General features: G+C 37.9%; 1 protein-coding gene across 2 annotated transcripts in view; it reads left to right on the top strand.

The window, feature by feature from the left end:
* RPAP2 (RNA polymerase II associated protein 2) overlaps nucleotides 1–19,316 on the top strand; it is an 88,127-nt gene that overhangs the window by 4,572 nt on the left and 64,239 nt on the right. The window contains 4 exon segments of one of the 2 annotated variants that reach the window (NM_001257890.1): nucleotides 623–721; nucleotides 906–971; nucleotides 3,848–3,936; nucleotides 17,191–17,226. In NM_001257890.1, the coding sequence (NP_001244819.1) occupies nucleotides 623–721; nucleotides 906–971; nucleotides 3,848–3,936; nucleotides 17,191–17,226 (290 nt within the window). 2 annotated transcript variants of the gene reach the window in all.

Here is a 19,316-nt window from a genome sequence, read left to right as displayed (position 1 = left end):
TGTGAAAACAGAAAAATTTGTTAAAAGATCTCAAAGTTAAGAACAAGAATCAAGATTATTTGAACATGAAGATGTCAAAGGAAACTATTTGATGTTAGCTTATAACCATCACCTCACCACTGTACAGATTTTTCAGAAGTGGGAAAATTTTGCACAGACTGTTCAGGAGTCACAATGACACTTTTGAAATACATTGTTGTTAAAGATTATGCTTTAAAAAATAGGTAAAATTATATTTTATTACTTTGTTATTTAATTTTTTAAATGTTTTTTTAAAAATAAAAGATACTGTTGTCATTTAGCTTGTGTATAGCTATAGCATCACTTCTTCCTCATGCCTCAGAATTATTTCACTTAACTATATAATCTACAAAGATGCAGAGACTACTGTGGCAGACTTTTTTTTAATAACTTTTTTTCGAATGCTTACTATATGTTGAGCACTTCTCTAAGTGATTTTGCTTTATTTTCTCCTCTAATTCTAACCTCTAACTTATCTAACTTATGAGGGAGGTACTATTGCTATCCCTGTGTTTTCAGGTAAGATCGATGAGGCTTACAGAGCTGATAAATGAACTTTTCTATTAAACTAGGAGGAAATAACCCTCTCATTTCATTTTAGGGGAAGTTCATTACACCTGCTCACTACAGCGATGTCGTGGATGAACGTTCTATTGTCAAACTCTGTGGTTATCCTTTATGTCAGAAGAAGCTGGGAATTGTAAGTAACTCATTTTTTTTCTTATTTTCAGTTAGCAAAATACTTTGTTGTAAGAATAAGAAATGAAACCTAAGGTCATGAACTAAAGGCATGGATTGGCCAATGATATGATATGTAGATTTGTAACATAAGTTTCATGTTTATTATTTGGATTCTTTTGTAAGCTGTACTTTCTTTTCTTTAGGTACCAAAACAGAAATATAAAATTTCTACCAAGACCAATAAAGTCTATGATATTACTGAAAGAAAGGTGAGTTTAAAGGCTTTCATCGTCGCAATTAATTGTTTTTCTTTACTAACCACTATCCTAACAAGGAATGGCAATTAATTTTTGATGATATTAAATAGGATTCTAAAAGAAACTGTTTAAAATCTTACTGGTTAGAAAATAGTGGTGTTAAAAGTTTGGTTTTATTTGTAAATATTTCAGTCAAGGTATTAAAAATTGTTTTGCTTAAGCTTCAATTAAGACTTTAACATTTAAAAGTTAAAAGTGCATAGTGGCACAAATCTAGGCAAATAAATCATGGAACAGAATAGAGAGTCAGTAACAGACTAAACACATATGTAGACACTTGATATATGACAGCAGGAGTATTGTAGATCAGTAGAGAAAGGATGGATTTTTCAATAAATTATACTGGCACAATTAGTTATGCAAATAGAAAAAAAATGAAAATTGATGCCTATCTCAGTCTGTACACACAGATCAATTTTAGGTAGATTAAAGACATAAATGTAAAAGGTAGATTCTTTTTGAAGACACTATGGGAGAGGCCGGGCATGGTGGCTCACACCTGTAATCCTAGCACTTTGGGAGGCCAAGGTGGGCAGATTACCTGAGCTCAAGGAGTTGGAGGCCAGCCTGGGCAATGGCGAAACCCTGTCTCTACAAAGTAAAGTACAAAAATCAGCCAAATGTGGTGGTACGCATCTGTAGTCCCAGCTACTTAGGAAGCTGAGACACATGAATCGCTTGAACCTGGGAGGCAGAGGTTACAGTGAGCCAAGATCATGCCACTGCGCTCCAGCCTGGGCAACAGAGCGAGGCACTGTCTTCAAAAAAAAAAAAGACAATAGGCCGGTGCCGTGGCTCAAGCCTGTAATCCCAGCACTTTGGGAGGCTGAGGCGGGCGGATCATGAGGTCAGGAGATCGAGACCATCCTGGGTAACATGGTGAAACCCCATCTGTACTAAAAAATACAAAAAATTAGCCAGGCGTGGTGGTGGGCTCCTGTAGTCCCAGCTACTCCGGAGGCTGAGGCAGGAGAATGGCATGAGCCTGGGAGGCAGAGCTTGCAGTGAGCCGAGATCGCACCACTGCACTCCGGCCTGGGCGACAGAGCGAGACTTCATCTCAAAAAAAAAAAGAAGAAAGAAAAAAAATATGGGAAGATATAAACTTGGGGTAGAGAGACTTTATAAAATAAGATGGAAAATTTTAGGCCAAAGAGGAGAAACTGATAAACATTTCTATATTAAAATGTTAAATTTTTGTTCATCAGAAGTTTCAAAAAAAAGAATGAAAAGAGAAGCCACAAAGCAGAATGTTGTTATTTCATGTAACTGACCATAGAATCATATCTAGAATATATGATCTATAAGAAAAAGACACACAAACTAATAGAAAAATTTACACAAGGAACTTGAATGGCTAATAAACATATGAAAAGATGCTCAATATTATCAGTAATCAGAGAAATAGCAAATAAAAGCACATTGAGTTATGTTTTCACAGCCCACAAAATGGCCAATATTAGGAAATCTTTTTGCAACTAGTGGGAATCAAAATTGGTGCAACCTTTTTGAGAAATGGTTTGGCACTTGTCTGGTGAAGTCTTTGCACATTCTTTGTAATTAAGCCTTTCTATTCCTTGGTATAAACCCTAATAAAATTATTACACATGTGCACCAGCATGTATATATAAAAATGTTTATAGCTGGATAAACAATGTGGTATATACACACAATGGAATATTAGCCTTAAAAAAAGGAAAGAAATTCTGACACATGCTACAAGGTGGATGAACCTTGAAAATAATATGCTAAGTGAAATAAGCCAGCACAAAAGGACAAATACTATATGCTTTCACTTACATGAGGTACCTAGAGAAGTCAAATTACTAGAGACAGAAAGTAGAATGATCATTAAGAGAGGTGGGAATGGGAAGTTAGTGTATAGGGTTTCAGTTTTGTAAGATAAAAAGAGTTCTAAAGATGAATGGTGGTAATAGTTACACAACAGTGTGAAGGCACTTAATGCCACTGTGCTGACTTAAAAATGGTTATGATGATAAATTTTATATGATGTATATTTTACCACAATTTTAAACATTTTTTAATTGCAAAAAAGGTTTATAGTAACATTGTAGTGATAGCAAAAAAATTGAAAACAACTCAATTGTCTATAAATGGTAAAGTGTAATACACTAATACAATGGAATGTAGTACACAGTGAAAATTTATAAGCTACAACTACTTGAATGAATCTTAAAAACATAATTTTAAACAAAAGAAGTAGCAAGGTACGGTGGCTCACACCTATAATTCTAGCACTTTGGGAGGCCAGGGAGAGAAGATTGAGACCAGCCTGGGCAACAAATCGAGACCCCATCTCCACAAAAAAATAAAACAGCCGAGTGTGGTGGCATGCCTGTAGTCCAAGCTACTCAAGAGGCTGAGACTGGAGGATTGTTTGAGCCCACGAGTTTGAGGCTACAGTGAATCAGACCCTGTCCCTAAAAAAAAAAAAAAATTTAATAAGTGAATGAAGTAAGATAAGAATGTATAACAGTATTATTCCATTCAAAAAAATGTTTAAAAATAGGAAAAACTGAATATTTTTAATAGGGTTATGTACACAGTGCTAAAACTGAAGGGAAATGAGGAAATGATTAACATCAAATATATGATAGTGCTTACTTCTGGGGAACGTGGAGGGCAATGCAGTTGGGAAGGCACATAGAGGCCTTCAAAGGTTCAGTATGTTATGTCTTACTTTGGGTGGTAGATCTATAGGTTTCCATTTTATTCTTTGAACTATACATTTATGTTTTATACTCTCAACTGTATGTAGGTAATGTTTCACAATAAGAAAAAAACTGGATTTATAATGTTCTTTTCAGTCTTTTTGCAGCAATTTTTGTTATCAAGCATCTAAGTTTTTTGAAGCACAAATTCCCAAAACTCCAGTATGGGTTCGAGAAGAAGAGAGGTAATTTAAGTCATTGTGTATACACATTTGTTCATATATTCTATTCTAATAATTTGTTTCTGCTTTTTGAGATTAGCTGAGAGTAGGTCTAGTTTTCTGTAAAAAGTGACCATTTTATACACTTTAATTATGGGGAAATGGTTATATTTTAAGCATAGCTATTAAGGATTTTACACTTAAAATCAGAAAATGCATACATACAAATATTATTTGTTTGTTGTTTTAGCTTTAATTGCTAAATCAGAACTTTAACTCCGGTGCCCTGTGATGCTAGTTATGTCTGTGAATCCTGTTAATATGATAATCCTGGAGGAAGAATGTTACATTTTTTCAGAAGTTACTGGGTCTTAGGATCCAAGTGAACGCTGCTGTGAGGAAGGTTAAAAAGTTCAGGTTCATTTACTCTTTATAAAAATCAATACACTATTTTATCAATTTAAAGACAGACAATTAAAAAGTAATTTTTTTTTTTTTTTTTTTTGTACAAAAAGTTTATGAGCAATGCTGGAGTTTAGCCTCTTGGGAAATGATTTAAATACTTGCAATGTTTTACCAGGTGCTAAAGTCAAGAAAATTTTATTATTGAGGGTGAAATGGCATGATAATATAAAGGTAACAAGTTATTGTTACGACTGCATTGCCTAGAAATTCCAATCAAAGGCTTAATGAGATAATGCCCAAAATAAATTCATGTTTGAAAGAGTGTATCATAACAACACAAGGCAGTGTTACTTGTCGTAAGATAGGAACTATGCTAAATAAACTAATGGCCTAAACATAATGAGATGCAGGTTAACTAAAAAGCTCTGACTCAAAAAAAAAAAAAAGCCGAAAACCTTGAAGTCTTTTCTGATGCGTAAGGCGAGATAACACCACTCTCAATTCAAATAACATCATTTATGCTGATGACAGCACGTGTGATGGCAGACACCTCTGCCTGCCAATCCAATCCTGTGTGGTTTAGGATATGGAAAATGTGACACTGTGGCGCCCTTGATAATTGGGTTAAACGTAATGAAGACTAAATTGTTCATCATTTCACCACCAGCCTGTCAGCCTTCTTGTTGGGAAAATAAAAGATTGGCATTGTTCAACATGACTGGGAAGCTAAGAGTATTTTTTACTTACTCTTTTTCTCCTTTCTTAATATTTCTGTCACTAGAGCTGCCCATTACTTCCCCAGTCCTCTGAGAGCAACATATTTTATTCCCCACTGAAACCAGTGTTTCCTCAAGTTATCCTTAACTTTGCTTCCAAAGAGATTTTCTCTACATCTTAAATTTAACCCTTTGTGCCATCCTCATTATCTACCTCAACTGTTTCAAAACCATTTACCAAACTACCTTTCCTGCCATCTCTGTTTTCTTCAAGCATAGGTATTGGTACTTCCTTTAGCTAATTTAAAACAAGTCTTCTAGCCTGGTGTAGTGGTTCATGCCTGTAATCTCAACACTTTGGGAGGCCAAGGTGGGCGGATCACTTGAGCTTAGGAGTTTGAGACCAGCCTGGCCAATATGGTGATACCCTGTCTCTACTAAAAATACAAAATTTAATTGGGTGTGGTGGCGGGCATTTGTAATCCCAGCTACTCGGGAGGCTGAGGCAGGAGAATCACTTGAACCTGGGAGGCGGAGGTTGCAGTAAGCCAAGATCATATTGCTGAACTCTAGCCTGGGCCACAGAGTGAGACTCTCAAAAATTAAATAAATAAATAAAATGAAGTAAAACAGGTCTTCCTCTAACCTTTTCCTAAAATCTTACCGTCCTATATTCAGAATGCTCACTTTTCCCCAAAACTTGAAGCCCTTTCACTTTATATTTGCAGTTCTTGAAATTCTACCTTAGCTATATACCCTTCACTACCTCACTAAAAAAGAAAGATGAAAATGTCCTTTGTGCCAGGCACGGTGGCTCATGCCTGTAATCCCAGCACTTTGGGAGGCTGAGGCGAGCAGATCACGAGGTCAAGAGATTGAAACCATCCTGGCCAACATGGTGAAACCTGTCTCTACTAAAAATACAAAAATTAGCTGGGCTTGGTGACACGTGCCGGTAGTCCCAGCTACTCAGGAGGTTGAGGTAGGAGAATTGCTTGAACCTGGGAGGCAGAGGTTGCAGTGAGCCGAGATCCTGCCACTGCACTCCAGCCTGGTGACAGAGCCAGACTCTGTCTCAAAAAACAAAAACAAACAAACAAAAAAGCCTTTGTTTCCCTAATCTAAATGAATCAACTTAATTTACATTCAAATTGTGCAGTAAGTGCTTAGTACCTGGCAAGCTACACACATACACATACACATATACAAGTATAAAACCCAGCCTGTGAATTTAACAATCACTGGATGGCAGAACATGAATTAAACACATTTGTGTTGACTTTAATGGGGACCTGGCCTATAAATGAGCAGGGTTAGGACGTTGCATAATGAGAAACTGTGAGCAAAAGTGAGAAAATAAACTTGTGGGAATGGGTTGGGATATTGAACATTGGCTGACTTGAAATTCGTGAAACGAGAAGATAACAATAGATAAATAACAAAGGGCCAGACTGAGTGTGGTAAACCCTCAAGTACTGGGGAGCCATCAAATGTTTTTGAGCAGAATTTAATCTGATATTGGTGTACAAAATGAATTAAAGAAGAAGGAATCATAATTAAAGAGCTAAAAGGGTTCTTAGAGAGATTTAATCCAACCCGTTCATTAAGTGTATTTCTTAAACTAGTGATCTGTATGAGACCAGGATTCTATTTGTTATATTCCACTTGATTAGAAGGAAACAATGAATAATCTATATATATGCATCTGCCTCATTGTATAGCATAACTATAGCTCTTAATTACATATAACACTTGTCAGTGTATAACCGTATCAGTATCTTTTATATATGGGTGCATTTGTGTTACCTTAATTTCCAAATTCTTAGGGGCAGGGATTATGTCCATGCTATTTAATTAATCCACTAGAGGTCACTGTTTTTTCAGAGACATCTTTTTACCCGTGCTAAGGATCAGAATTCTAGAATTTGATATTTTTAAAAGCTTGTCTGGCTATTGCACATTTAAGCTCTACAGAAATGTGATATTTTAAAGAAAGTCTGTTCACATGTGGTATGGGATACAACATCCTGAGCCAGTCTTCCTTTAGGGAGGAAAAAATTGCTTCTTGTAAATGGTGGCATATAATATTTAATGCAGAGATATTTTTATTAGCTTACAGTGAGTCATGATAAATAATAAATTGCATCATAATAGTAATTTTAATAATCATAATTTTAAAATAATAATAAATTTTTATGGCCAGGTGTGGTGACTCAAGCCCGTAATTCTAGCACTTTGGGAGGCCGAGACTGGTGGATCACCTGAGGTCAGGAGTTCAAGATCAGCCTGGCCAACATGACAAAACCCCATCTCTACTAAAAATACAAAAATTAGACAGGAGTGCTGGAACACGCCTGTAGCCCCAGCTACTTGGGAGGCTGAGTAAGGAGAATCGCTTGAACCCAGGAGGCAGAGGTTGCATTGAGCCAAGATCACACCATTGCACTCTAGCCTGGGCGACAGAATGAGACTAAGAATAAATTGTTAAATTCACCCAAAAGATTAGATATCTTACTGCAATGACTTCCAAACTTTCGACCACTATAATAAATGCATTTTACATTATGATCTCATATATGCATATAACTAAAACTAAAACAAAACTTCTGTGAAACAATATTATCCTTACTACATGAAATGCCTCTGATATTTTCTACTCTGTTGCTTTTTTAAAACATTAGCAGCAACCTACTTAATTGATTGGTCCTGATCTGCAGTTTGAAGAGCACTGTTTTGTTGGATGTAGCTCAGGTTTTTGGTTGTTTTACCGTAGGAAACCCGCTTCTCAACACTGAGTCTCAGTTTCCTCATTTGTAAAAGGGAAAGGTTGCATTTAACTTCCAAGTTCCCTTTGGTTCTAATGATTTACAGTTCTAAGCCAATTGTGTCATTAGTCACTGCTACTGTAAAGAAAGTTTTCTACATAAGGAAATATTTATTAAAATGATGAAAATTAAAATTATCTGCTTAAGACTAGAGAAACATACTACCTTGTAGAAAGGTCTGTCTTAAGAATTTTGAATAAAGTTACTGACTTTAATAATTTGATCTCTTTAGTCTGTAAAAGTGAAGGCTGATAAAATACAGATCAAAGCTTTTAAATTATGAAGAAAAACCAGGGATGTTTTAGAGCATGTCCTGAACAATTTGAACTTGGCATCACTGAGGATGCCATGACCTTACACACCGTTTGGAAACAGAATATTGAATTTGACCTAATTTGGTCTTTCTTACATTATTGTGAAAGCCAGTAAGTACAGGCATATCTTGGAGATATTGCAGGTTTGGTTCCAGACCACCACTATACTAAAGCAATAAAGCAATTGTGAATTTTGTTTCCCAGTGTCTGCAAAAGTTATGTTTCCACTATACTGTAGTCTTTTAAATGTGCAGTAGCATTATATGTTTAAAAAATAATGTACATACCTTAATTTTAAAATATTTTATTGCTTAAAGATGCTACTGATCATCCGAGCCTTCAGCGAGTATTAGTCTTTTTGCTGATGAGGGTCCTGTTTTGATGTGGATGGCCACTGACTGATCAGGGTGGTGGTGCCTATAGGTTGGGGTAGCTGTGGCAATTTGTTGAAATAAGACACCAATGAAGTTTGCTGCATTGATCGACTTCCTTTCACTAAAGATTTCTCTGTAGCATTAGATGCTGTCTGATAGCATTTTGCCCACAGTAGAACATCTTTCAAAATTGGAGTCAGGCCAAGAGCGGTGACTCATGCCTGTAATCCCAACATGGTTTGGGGGCAAGGCAGGAGGATCCACTTGAAGCAAGACATTTGAGACCAGCCTGGGCAACACAGCGGGACCCATCTCTACAAAATGTTTAAAAAATAAAAAATTAGCTGGGTGTGGTGGCACACAACTGTAGTCCTTGTAGCTACTTGGGATGCTGAGACTAGAAGATCACTTGAGCATAGGAATTCATGGTTGCAGTGAGTTAGATCAAACCACTGCACTCCAGCCTTGGCAACAGAGCAAGACGCTGTCTCAAAAACAAAAAACAAGAAAAAAAGTTGAAGTCAGTCCTCTCAAACTTTATTGCTGCTTATCAACTAAGTTTATGGAATATTCTAAATCTTGTGTTACCATTTCAACGATGTTGACATCACCTTCATCAGGAGTAGATTCCATCTCAAGAAACCACTTTCTTTGCCCATCCATAAGAAGCATATCCATTCAAGTTGGATTATGATATTGATGCAATTCAGTCACATCTTCAGGCTCCACTTCTAATTCTTATCTTGCTATTTCCACCATATCCATAGTGACTACCTCTACTGAAGTCTTGAACCACTCAAAGTCATCCATTAGGGTTAGTATCAGCTTCTTCCAAACACCTGTTAATGTTGATATTTTGGCCTCCTCCCATGAATCCCAAATGTTCTTTTTTTTTTCTTTTTCTTTTTTTTCAGACAGAGTCTCACTCTGTCACCCAGGCTGGAGTGCAGTGGCGCAATCTTGGCTAACTACAACCTCTGCCTCCCCGGTTCAGTGGCGAAATCTCAGCTCACTGCAACCTCTACCTCCCAGGCTCAAACGATTCTCGTGCCTCAGCCTCCCAAGTAGCTGAGACCACAGGCATGCGCCACCACACCCGACTTATTTTTGCATTTTTAGTAGAGATGGGGTTTCACCATGTTGGCCAAGCTGGTCTCAAACTCCTGGCCTCAAGTAATCCACCCACCTCGGCTTCCCAAAGTGTTGGGATTACGGGCATGAGCCACTGCGCCCAGCCCCAAATGTTCTTAATGACATCTAGAATGGTGAATCCTTTCCCCGAAGGATTTCTATTTACTTTGCCCGAATCCATCAGAGGAATCACTATGGCAACTATAGCCTTAGGAAACGTATGTCTTAAGACTTGAAATTACTCTTTGACCGGTGGGCTACAGAATGAATATTATGTTAGCAGGCATGAAAACACTAATCTTGTACGTTTGCATCAGAGTTCTTGGGTGACTAGGTACATTGTTAATAATCAGTAATATTTGGAAAGGAATTTTTTTTTTTTTTTGAGCAGTAGGTTTCAACAGTTGGCTTAAAATATTCAGTAAGCCATGCTGTAAACAGATGTACTGTCATTTAGGCTTTGCTTTTCCATTTATGGAGCACAAGCAGAGTAGATTTAGCATAAGTCTTAGGGGCCCTAGGATTTTCAGAATAATAAATAAGCCTTGGCTTCAACTCAAAGTTACCAGGTACATTAGCCCCTAACAAGAGAGTCATCCTGTCCTTTGAAGCATTGATGCCACATATTTACTTCTCTATAGTTATGAAATCCCTAGATGGCATCTTCCTCCAATATAAGGCTGATTTGTCTACAATGAAAATTTGCTTAGTGTAGCTATCTTCATCAGTGCTCCTAGCTAGATCTGCTGGATAACTTGCTGTACCTTCTACATCAGCACTTGTGGCTTCACCTTGCACTTTTATGTTATGGAGATGGCTTCTTTCCTTGAATCTCATGAACCAAACTTTGCTATATTCTACCTTTTCTTCTGCAGCTTCCTCACCTCTCTCAGCCTTCACAGAATTGAGGAGAGTTAGAACCTTGCTCTGGATTAGGCTTTTGCTTAAGGGAATGTTGTAGCTGGTTTAACTTATCCAGACCACTAAAACTTTCTCTATACCAGCAATAAGGCTGTTATGCTTTTTTGTGTTCACTGGACTAGCATTTTAAATTTCCTTTAAGAACTTTTCTTTCGCATTCACAACTTGTGTACTGGCAAAATAGGCCTAGCTTTTGGCCAGTCTCAGCTTTTGACATGCCTTCCTCACTAAGCTTAATCATTTCTAGCTTTTGATTTAAAGTGAGAGATGTGTGACTCTTCCTTTTACTTGAACACTCAGAGGCCATTGTAAGGGTTTTGTTGTTGTTGCTGCTGCTGTTTTTTGAGGTTTTTTTTTTTTTTTGCATTTAGTAATGCGTTTTATTTATTCTAGGTTGCATATATTTTTACATTTTTAACACCTGTGCTATTGAAATGGATCTCACAACTGTTAGAATCTTAGATTACAGCTGGACGCAGAGGCTCACACCAGTAATCCAGCACTTTGGGAAGCCAAGGCCGGTGGACCACTTGAGGTCAGGAGTTCAAGACCAGCCTGGCCAACATGGTGAAACCCCGTCTCTACTAAAAATACAAAAATTAGGTGGTGGCATGCACCTGTAATCCCAGCTACTTGGGAGGCTAAGGCAGGAGAATCGCTTGAGTCCAGGAGGTAGAGGTTGCAGTGAGCCGAGATGGTACCACTGCACTATAGCCTGAGCAACAGAGTGAGATTCCATCTCAATAAATTAAAAAAAAAAAAAAGTGGGGGGGGGGGCTGGGTGTGGTGGCTCACACCTGTAATCCCAGCCATTTGGGAGGCCAAGGCAGGTGGATCACCCGAGGTCAGGAGTTTGAGACCAGCCTGGCCAACATGGCAAAACCCCGTCTCTACTAAAAATACAAAAATTAGCTGGGCATGGTGGCTCACGCCTGTAATCCCAGCTACTCGGGAGGCTGAGGTGCGAGAATCTCTTGAACTCGGAATGTGGAGGTTGCAGTGAACCGAGATCGGTGCCACTGCACTCCAGCCTGGGTGAAGAGCGAAACTCCATCTCAAAATAATACATAGATAAATAAATAAAAATTAGCTTTTCAGAGAGACAGAGGTCTTATCTTGTTGCAATCTCAAAAAAAAAAAATTTAAGGAAAAGCAGTATTCAATGTCAGTGAGTCTTCCATTGTAAAGTTACTAATTGGCCTGATTTCAATATTGTTGTGTCTCAAGGAATAGGGAGGCCTGAGAAGAGGAAGAGAGATGGGTGAACAGCTGGTTGGTGGATCAGTCAGAACACACATATTTATCAATTAAGTTTGACATTTTATGTGGGCTTGATTCATGGTACCCCAAAGCAATTACAACAGTAACATCAAAAATTACCATATATTGCTATAACAGATAATAATGAAGTTTGAAATATGATGATTACCAAAATGTGACACAGAGAACACATTTTGTTGAAAAAATGGTGCTGATAGCCTGGCAGACACAGTTACCACAAACATTCAATTTGTAAAAAAATGCAATATCTGCAAAGCGCAATAAAGGAAAGCACAGTTAAACAAGGTATGCTTGTATAAATTTATTTACCAGATTTTATAATACCAAAACCAAACAATATCCCTTAACATTTATAAGAATAGTATCTTTATATCACAGTAAGCTCACTACCTCATTGGTACAGATATTTAAATAAATTTAAGATTTAGACAAATTCACAAATTCCACCTCCATACTTTTATCAAGGTTTTGGAGTCAGAAAGGGCCTTGGAGGTTTTCTAGCTCCTCATCTTTAAGGTATGTAAAATATCTGGAGTATATCCGTAATGTCATGGAGACTAACAGTGGTACTCACAAAATGTCTCTTGATACCCTGTTAGAGACAAAACATTGACCTAGAATGGTCTGGGTCGTGACGCACTATGATCCTTCTCATCTTGTGAGTTAGAAATTTTTTACCCACTTGGTGGCCAGAAACAGACCACACTGAGTTTTGATCCTCTGAGACAGTGTGCTCATATAGGTAATTATATAGTTGCAGTTATAAATCCTGTTTGGCTAAATGTAGGCTCTGATAAGCCTTTGAAGGTGAGAAGTCTCCTGAATTGTAACCTAAAATCTTTAAGGAAAGGAGGACAAATATTGAAAATCAAATTATGATTTTAAAGATCAAATTGGGGTGAATGGTTAATGCTGACAGAGCTAAAAGCGCCATCATCTGGTCCAGAGTAGGGGATTTCACACATTGCTTCTTGGCAGTAAACAGTAGAATCTCAGAGGTGCGGAAGCCAAAAACCTCTGCAGAACAACTACAACCTCTTCCTGAACAGCCACCTCTGTTGCTTGATATGCAGAATAAAAGCTTTCTGAAACAGGGTTTAACATGTCTCAAAATAGATTTGACAAGTTCTCACCATACCTGCTGCTTCTGCTGGTTTATATATAACATACATACTCTAAGTGATATATATGCACATATATATAAATATGTATGTATATCCACTAAGTTCTTTGGCATAAGTTATTTCTAGTTTTAGATTTACTTTGCTAAAATGAAAACCAGTCATCTAATTTATACCTTAGTGAAAGTAAGATGAAAATGTTTATGAAGAAACAGCTTACAAGCGTTCTTTAACTAGAATGGTTACATATTTTTGTTTTTTAAACTGAGCTTTCATAACTGTCTTCAGGACAACAAAAATTGTGGAAAGAGAATAGAAAATACTTAGCTGGAAGAGAAATGGCACTTTCTCTTCAAACAAAAGGAATTTGGATTTCATCTAAGAAAGGATAGAAAAGAAAGAGCAATGTAACTTGGTGCTTCATTCTTTCTAAAACAACACATAACAAAAACAAACTGGAATTTTATATTGACTGTTTAGTTTATTTCAGTGTCAGGTACCATTCTTTATAAACTGGGGATCAGGGAAGGTATTTAAGGTTCCTTTAAGATAGTTAACATCTAGAAACAATGTTGAGTTTAGTTCTCAGAAGAATTACACAAAGGAGAAGAAAATAGTTTGTAAAGTATATTGAGTTCCTGTGAAAGGGATTAAGCAAAGGTGGTATCCTTACAACTTTTTTTTGGGTCTTTTTCTAACACTAAATAGAGGCAACAGGATATAGAAAGAGCTTGGCCTAATTTGAATCCTAGATTTACTACTTGTTAGCTATGCGATCTCAGGAAGTCATTTAACCCCTCAAAACTTGTTTCCTCATCTGTAAAAATAGAGTTGAAGGCTGGGTACGGTGGCTCACACCTGTAATCCCAGCATTTTGGGAGGCCGAGGCGGGCGAATCATGAGGTCAGGAGTTTGAGACCAGCCTGCCAACATGGCGAAACCCTGTCTCTACTAAAAATACAAAAAATTAGCTGGGCATAGTGGCGGGCACCTGTAATCCCAGCTACTCAGAGGCTGAGGCAGGAGAATTGCTTGAACCTGGGAGGCGGAGGTTGTAGTGAGCCAAGATTGCGCCACTGCACTCCAGCCCAGGCAACAGAGTGAGACTCTGTCTCAAAATAAAAATAAAAATAAAAATAGAGTTGTAAATTGTGTGAGGATTAAATGAAATAATGTATAAAACCACCTAGCAGTTTGGGAAGATGAAAAAGTGCTGGAGATGCATGGTGGTGACAGTTGCACAACAGCGTAAATGTTCTTCATGCTACTGAACTGTGTACCTAAAAATGTATTAAACAGTAAATTTTACCACAATTTAAAAAATACACCTCGCATATGGTAAGTAATGCTGATTTTTTCCTTTGCCTTCTTTAAAGATGTAATTTTCTTTTAATTCTCAAAAAATAACAGGTTGTATATAGCAGGAGATGTTGCATAAAGCTGTCTTAAATTGCATTCATAATTTACAGTAATGTTTATACATTTTGATTACCATTTGATTCAGCTACACTTGGACCTCATTCTTGTTTGGAACTATTCTGCCTTCAAGATCTTGAAATAAGAGCTTCCCGTCTCTGACCACAACCTCTATCTCAATCTGCAGCTATCACTCCCAAGTCTGCTTTGTGACCTCATTTTGACCTCCTATCTCTAGCCTAGCTCTATTCTTCTGAGTTAGCAGACCCTCTTACTTTTGTTTTCTTGAACTCTACAGTCAGCGATTACAGTGTCCTCTTAAACAATTGTAGATTCTTTCTCCCTTAACCTTCTGCCATGTCCACCTTCCCAACCTCCAGTCATACTTTTTTCCTATTTAGCTGCTGAACATTTTGGGGAAAGTTCTCAAATAAGACCATTAGCACTTTAGATAAGCTATCTCATTTAATTCAGTCCTCTTAGCATCCCTGGGGAAATATTATGTTACTCACTTTATGAATGGTGGAACTGAGGCTCAGAGTGGTATGGTGATGCACCCAAGGACACTTAATTATATATAGATTTGGGATTTAAACCCAGGTCTGTCTGATAGCCAAGTCTACATTCTTTGTATTCCTTTGGCCCTGTTCTCTCTACTATATTTTTCCCACCTTTTTTTTTCTTTCTTACTGACTTTAGAATAGACCTTTTCTACTCTCAAACTTTGAGCCAACCGTAGTAGATAGTTTAACCCACTTTACTGAACCAATTGAGGGCATCCAGCAGAATCTCCTTCAACATCATTTTCTTCGTATGGGCTCTCATTTCTCTGCCTCATTGCTGATAAAGTACCCTCCTTTATCTTGCTGATTCCACTTTCTATCCTGGGCCTTGCTTTATGATTTATTTGTATTCTGCCTCCTTTGAGATATCCTTTCATATTGATTATTTTCCCTCTACCTTAAAAAAACCTGAAAAATATCTATTAGCCGTCTTACAGTAATTGGTGATCCAGCAAGAGCCATTTCAGGGGAGTAATGAGTACAGATTCCAGAAGGCAGAACGTTGATAACTGAGTAGGAAATATGGAAGTTGAAAATGACAAGGGCAGACTTCTTTAATAAAGGCTTACGACGAAATGAGGAGGGGCTGTGTGATCGAAGGACTTTTTTTTTTAAAAGAGATTGGGTAGAGTTAAACATGATTACATGCTTTTAAAAAAGAGAAAAAGGGAGAGGTTTGTAGAGTAAATACCCCAGAGTGAGATTCATGGGATTAGCCTCAAATGCCTTTATATATAGGCTGTATCCATCTTTATAAGCCCTGCTGAAATGACACCTCTCTGAAACTCCTTTTGATTGACTCAGGAGGAAGTGTTTCTTCTCTGATTTCCTGTAGCAGCTTCTACATCTCTCATGGCATTTAACACATAACTGTCTTGAATAACAGTGTAGTTATTATGAGCTTTACTGTCTGGGTTTGATTCCTGGCTTCACCACTTACTAGCTGTGTGATTTTGGGCAAATTGCGTATTCTCTCTGTACTCAGTTTCCTTATCTATAACAAGGGGATAATATTAGTAGCTACACCATTGTTATGAGGATCAATATCTGTAAAGCTCTTAGAACATGCATTTTTCTTCTACTGAATTGTAAGGTCTGGCTGGATGTGGTGGCTCACACTTGGTAATCCCAGCACTGTGGAAGGCTGAGGTGAGGGCAGGGGGGTTGCTACTACTCCAGTGTAACTGCTTTCTAAGAAATTAAGGCAAAAAGTCTTACTGACCACGTAAAGGAAATCCAACAGAATTATAAACAGTCTCTGCCTTTAAGGAGCTTGTAAGTCTAGTTAAGAAACCAGACTTAAACATACGAAAAGTTAAACATTGGCCAGGCACAGTGGCTCATGGCTGTATTCACAGCACTTTGGGAGGCCAAGGTGGGCGGATCACCTGAGGTCAGGAGTTCGAGACCAGCCTGACCAACATGGAGAAACCCCATCTCTACTAAAAATACAAAACTAGCCAGGCTTGGTGGTGCATGCCTGTCATCCCAGCTACTGGGGAGGCTGAGGCAGGAGAATCACTTGAACCTGGGAGGTGGAGGTTGCAGTGAGCTGAGATCACACCATTGCACTCTAGCCTGGGCAACAAGAACAAAACTCCGTCTCAAAAAAAAAGAAAAAGAAAAAGAAAAGTTAAACATTTAGGTAATGGTTCTAGTAGTAGGCCATAAAGGAGTTCATGATTAATTGTGTTAATTGTACAGACAATGATGACTCTGGAATTTAGGGAAGGGATTTACTTTAGTCCAAGTTAGTCAAGGAAAACTTTATTGGGCTAGTGGAATTTGAACTTAACCCTGAAAAGTGAGTAAAGTTTGAGTAAGAGAGAGACTAATCCAGATTTCTTGTTGATGAGTTTGAGAGTACTTTGTCCTTTAATTTTTTTTTTTTTTTTTTTTTTTTAAGATGGGAGTCTCGCTCTGTTGCCAGGCTGGAGTGCAGTGGCACAATCTTGGCTCACTGCAACCTCTGCCTCCCCGGTTCAAGCGATTCTTCTGCCTCGGCCTCCTGAGCAGCTGGGACTACAGGCGCACACCACCATGTCCAGCTAATTTTTGTATTTTTAGTAGAGATGGGGTTTCATCATGTTGGCCAGGATGGTCTCGATCTCCTGACCTCGTGATCTGCCTGCCCAGCCTCCCAAAGCACTGGGGTTACAGGCATGAGCCACCGCACCCAGCCTAATTTTTATTTCTGTGTTCTTGTTACAGGCATCCCGATTTTCAACTGCTAAAGGAAGAACAGAGGTATGGTTGAATCAGTATCATTTACCATTTATATATTTATGTTAATAGAAACATTAGGAGTGAACCAGGTGATAGGAGCTCTTGGACTTCCTGTGCTGATGCATTATGTAAATGTCCCATTCTAGCCCACACAAAGAAATATTTGACCTGTTCAGCTTTTTCTTTTGTGATGGTAAGATGATGTGTTTGATCTGTATGATTTATTGTACAGCTGTTCCTCCCGAGGAAATCTAATTTAACCTGTTGAAATAGGACATAAACACAGCCTCCATCTCAGATACCGTGCTTCTTTGTCAACTAGATTGTGCCTATTACATTTGTTGAAAGGTTTTTATAGTCCTATAGGATTTCAAAACCAATAATTTACCAGTTACTTAATTATTTGAAAGAACATCTAAAGCATTAATATAAATTCCAAGTTGTGATTTTCTTTCTAAACTTTCCTCATGGTATTGTTTGCCTGGTATGGCCATCTCTCAAAACACATCCCTTAACTCTCAGAATAAATGTTCCTGGTTAATAGTCACTACCTTAGTCACCAGGGCATTGAGCACAAATAAGAGATATTTATTTGTTGATGTATATTCTTTATAGCTTCAGAGTAGTATAAAAACATATAATTGCCTTAAAACTCCAAGAGAAAGTATGAAATACCTGAAAGTTAAATTGTTCTAATTTTTTGAGCTTACACCTATTTTTACTTCTGATGCAAGAGACAGCCCCATGGCTATATTGGCTAGATTCTAACTAAAAGATGGTATCTAAGACTAAACTAACTTTTCGTCTTTTTTCTTCATTCCCATCTATGACCTTGCTTTCAACTTTTATGTATATATATATTTTTTCCTTTACATTTTCCCACAGCTTACTTCTTGACCCAGAGTCTTTTTCATCCTGATCTTTTAAAGTTTTGATATGTGTCTGTGCTTGAGAGCGTCCTTCTTTGTTTCAAGTTTGTATTGGCAAAGCTACTCTTGCCTTCTCTCTTTCATAATTCTTTATCTTATTCAAATCTAATCTGAAAATTGAAGAACATTGTCAGGGACAACTTTTGTCTTTTATTGTTAGCATGCTGTTGTAACTCTGGATTTTAAAATTTAAATATCTTTTATTGAAAAATGTTGATTTGCTAACTTGTTCTGCTATGCCTTTCCTGTGATTTTCATTCTGTAGAATTTTCTGTACAACAGTCAACCAGAATTAGAAAATGTTTACCCATTTATTTTTATCATTTTATCTTTTCAAACCTAAACACAATTCCTGTAATTTTTTTTTATTTAAGAAACCGATAATGACATTTTCTTTCTTTTTTTTTTTTCGAGACAGAGTCTCACTCTAAATCACCCAGGCTGGAGTACAGTGGCGCCATCTCGGCTCACTGCAACCTCCGCCACCTGGGTTCAAGCAATTCTCCTGCCTCAGCCTCCTGAGTAACTGGAACTGCAGGCATGCACCACCGCTCCTGGCTAATTTTTGTATTTTTAGTAGAGACAGGGTTTCACTATGTTGGCCAGGCTGGTCTCGAACTCCTGACCTCAGGTGACCCACCTGCCTTGGCCTCCCAAAGTGCTGGGATTACAGATATGAGTCACCACACTTAGCCAAAATTTTCAAAAGAAAAACTTTTTTAAAAAAGGTCAGCCAGTAATCTCAGCACTTTGGGAGGCCAAGGCAGGTGGATCACTTGAGGTCAGGAGTTTGAGACCAGCCTGGCCAACATGATGAAACCTCATCTCTACTAAAATACAAAAATCAGAGGGGCATGGTGGTGTGCATCTGTAATCCCAGCTACTTGGGAGGCTGAGGCAGGAGAATCACTTGAACCCAGGAAGCGGAGGTTGCAGTGAACCAAGATCTTGCCACTGTGCTCCAGCCTGGCTGACAGAGCAAGACTCCATCTCAAATAAATAAAAATAAAATAAAATACAAAAATAAAAAATAAAAAGGTCAGCCGGGCATGGTGGCTCATGCCTGTAATCCCAGCACTTTGGGAGGCCAAGGTGGGCAAATCACTTGAGGCCAAGAGTTTGTGACCAGCCTGGCCAACATGGCAAAATGCCATCTCTACTAAAAAAATACAAAAATTAGCC

Source organism: Macaca mulatta, chromosome 1 (genome assembly GCF_049350105.2).
Source record: "Macaca mulatta isolate MMU2019108-1 chromosome 1, T2T-MMU8v2.0, whole genome shotgun sequence".
In the NCBI taxonomy this organism is placed as follows: Eukaryota; Metazoa; Chordata; class Mammalia; order Primates; family Cercopithecidae; genus Macaca; species Macaca mulatta.
The sequence above is the reverse complement of the archived record's forward strand: the minus strand, read 5'-3'. Positions and strand labels throughout refer to the sequence as shown.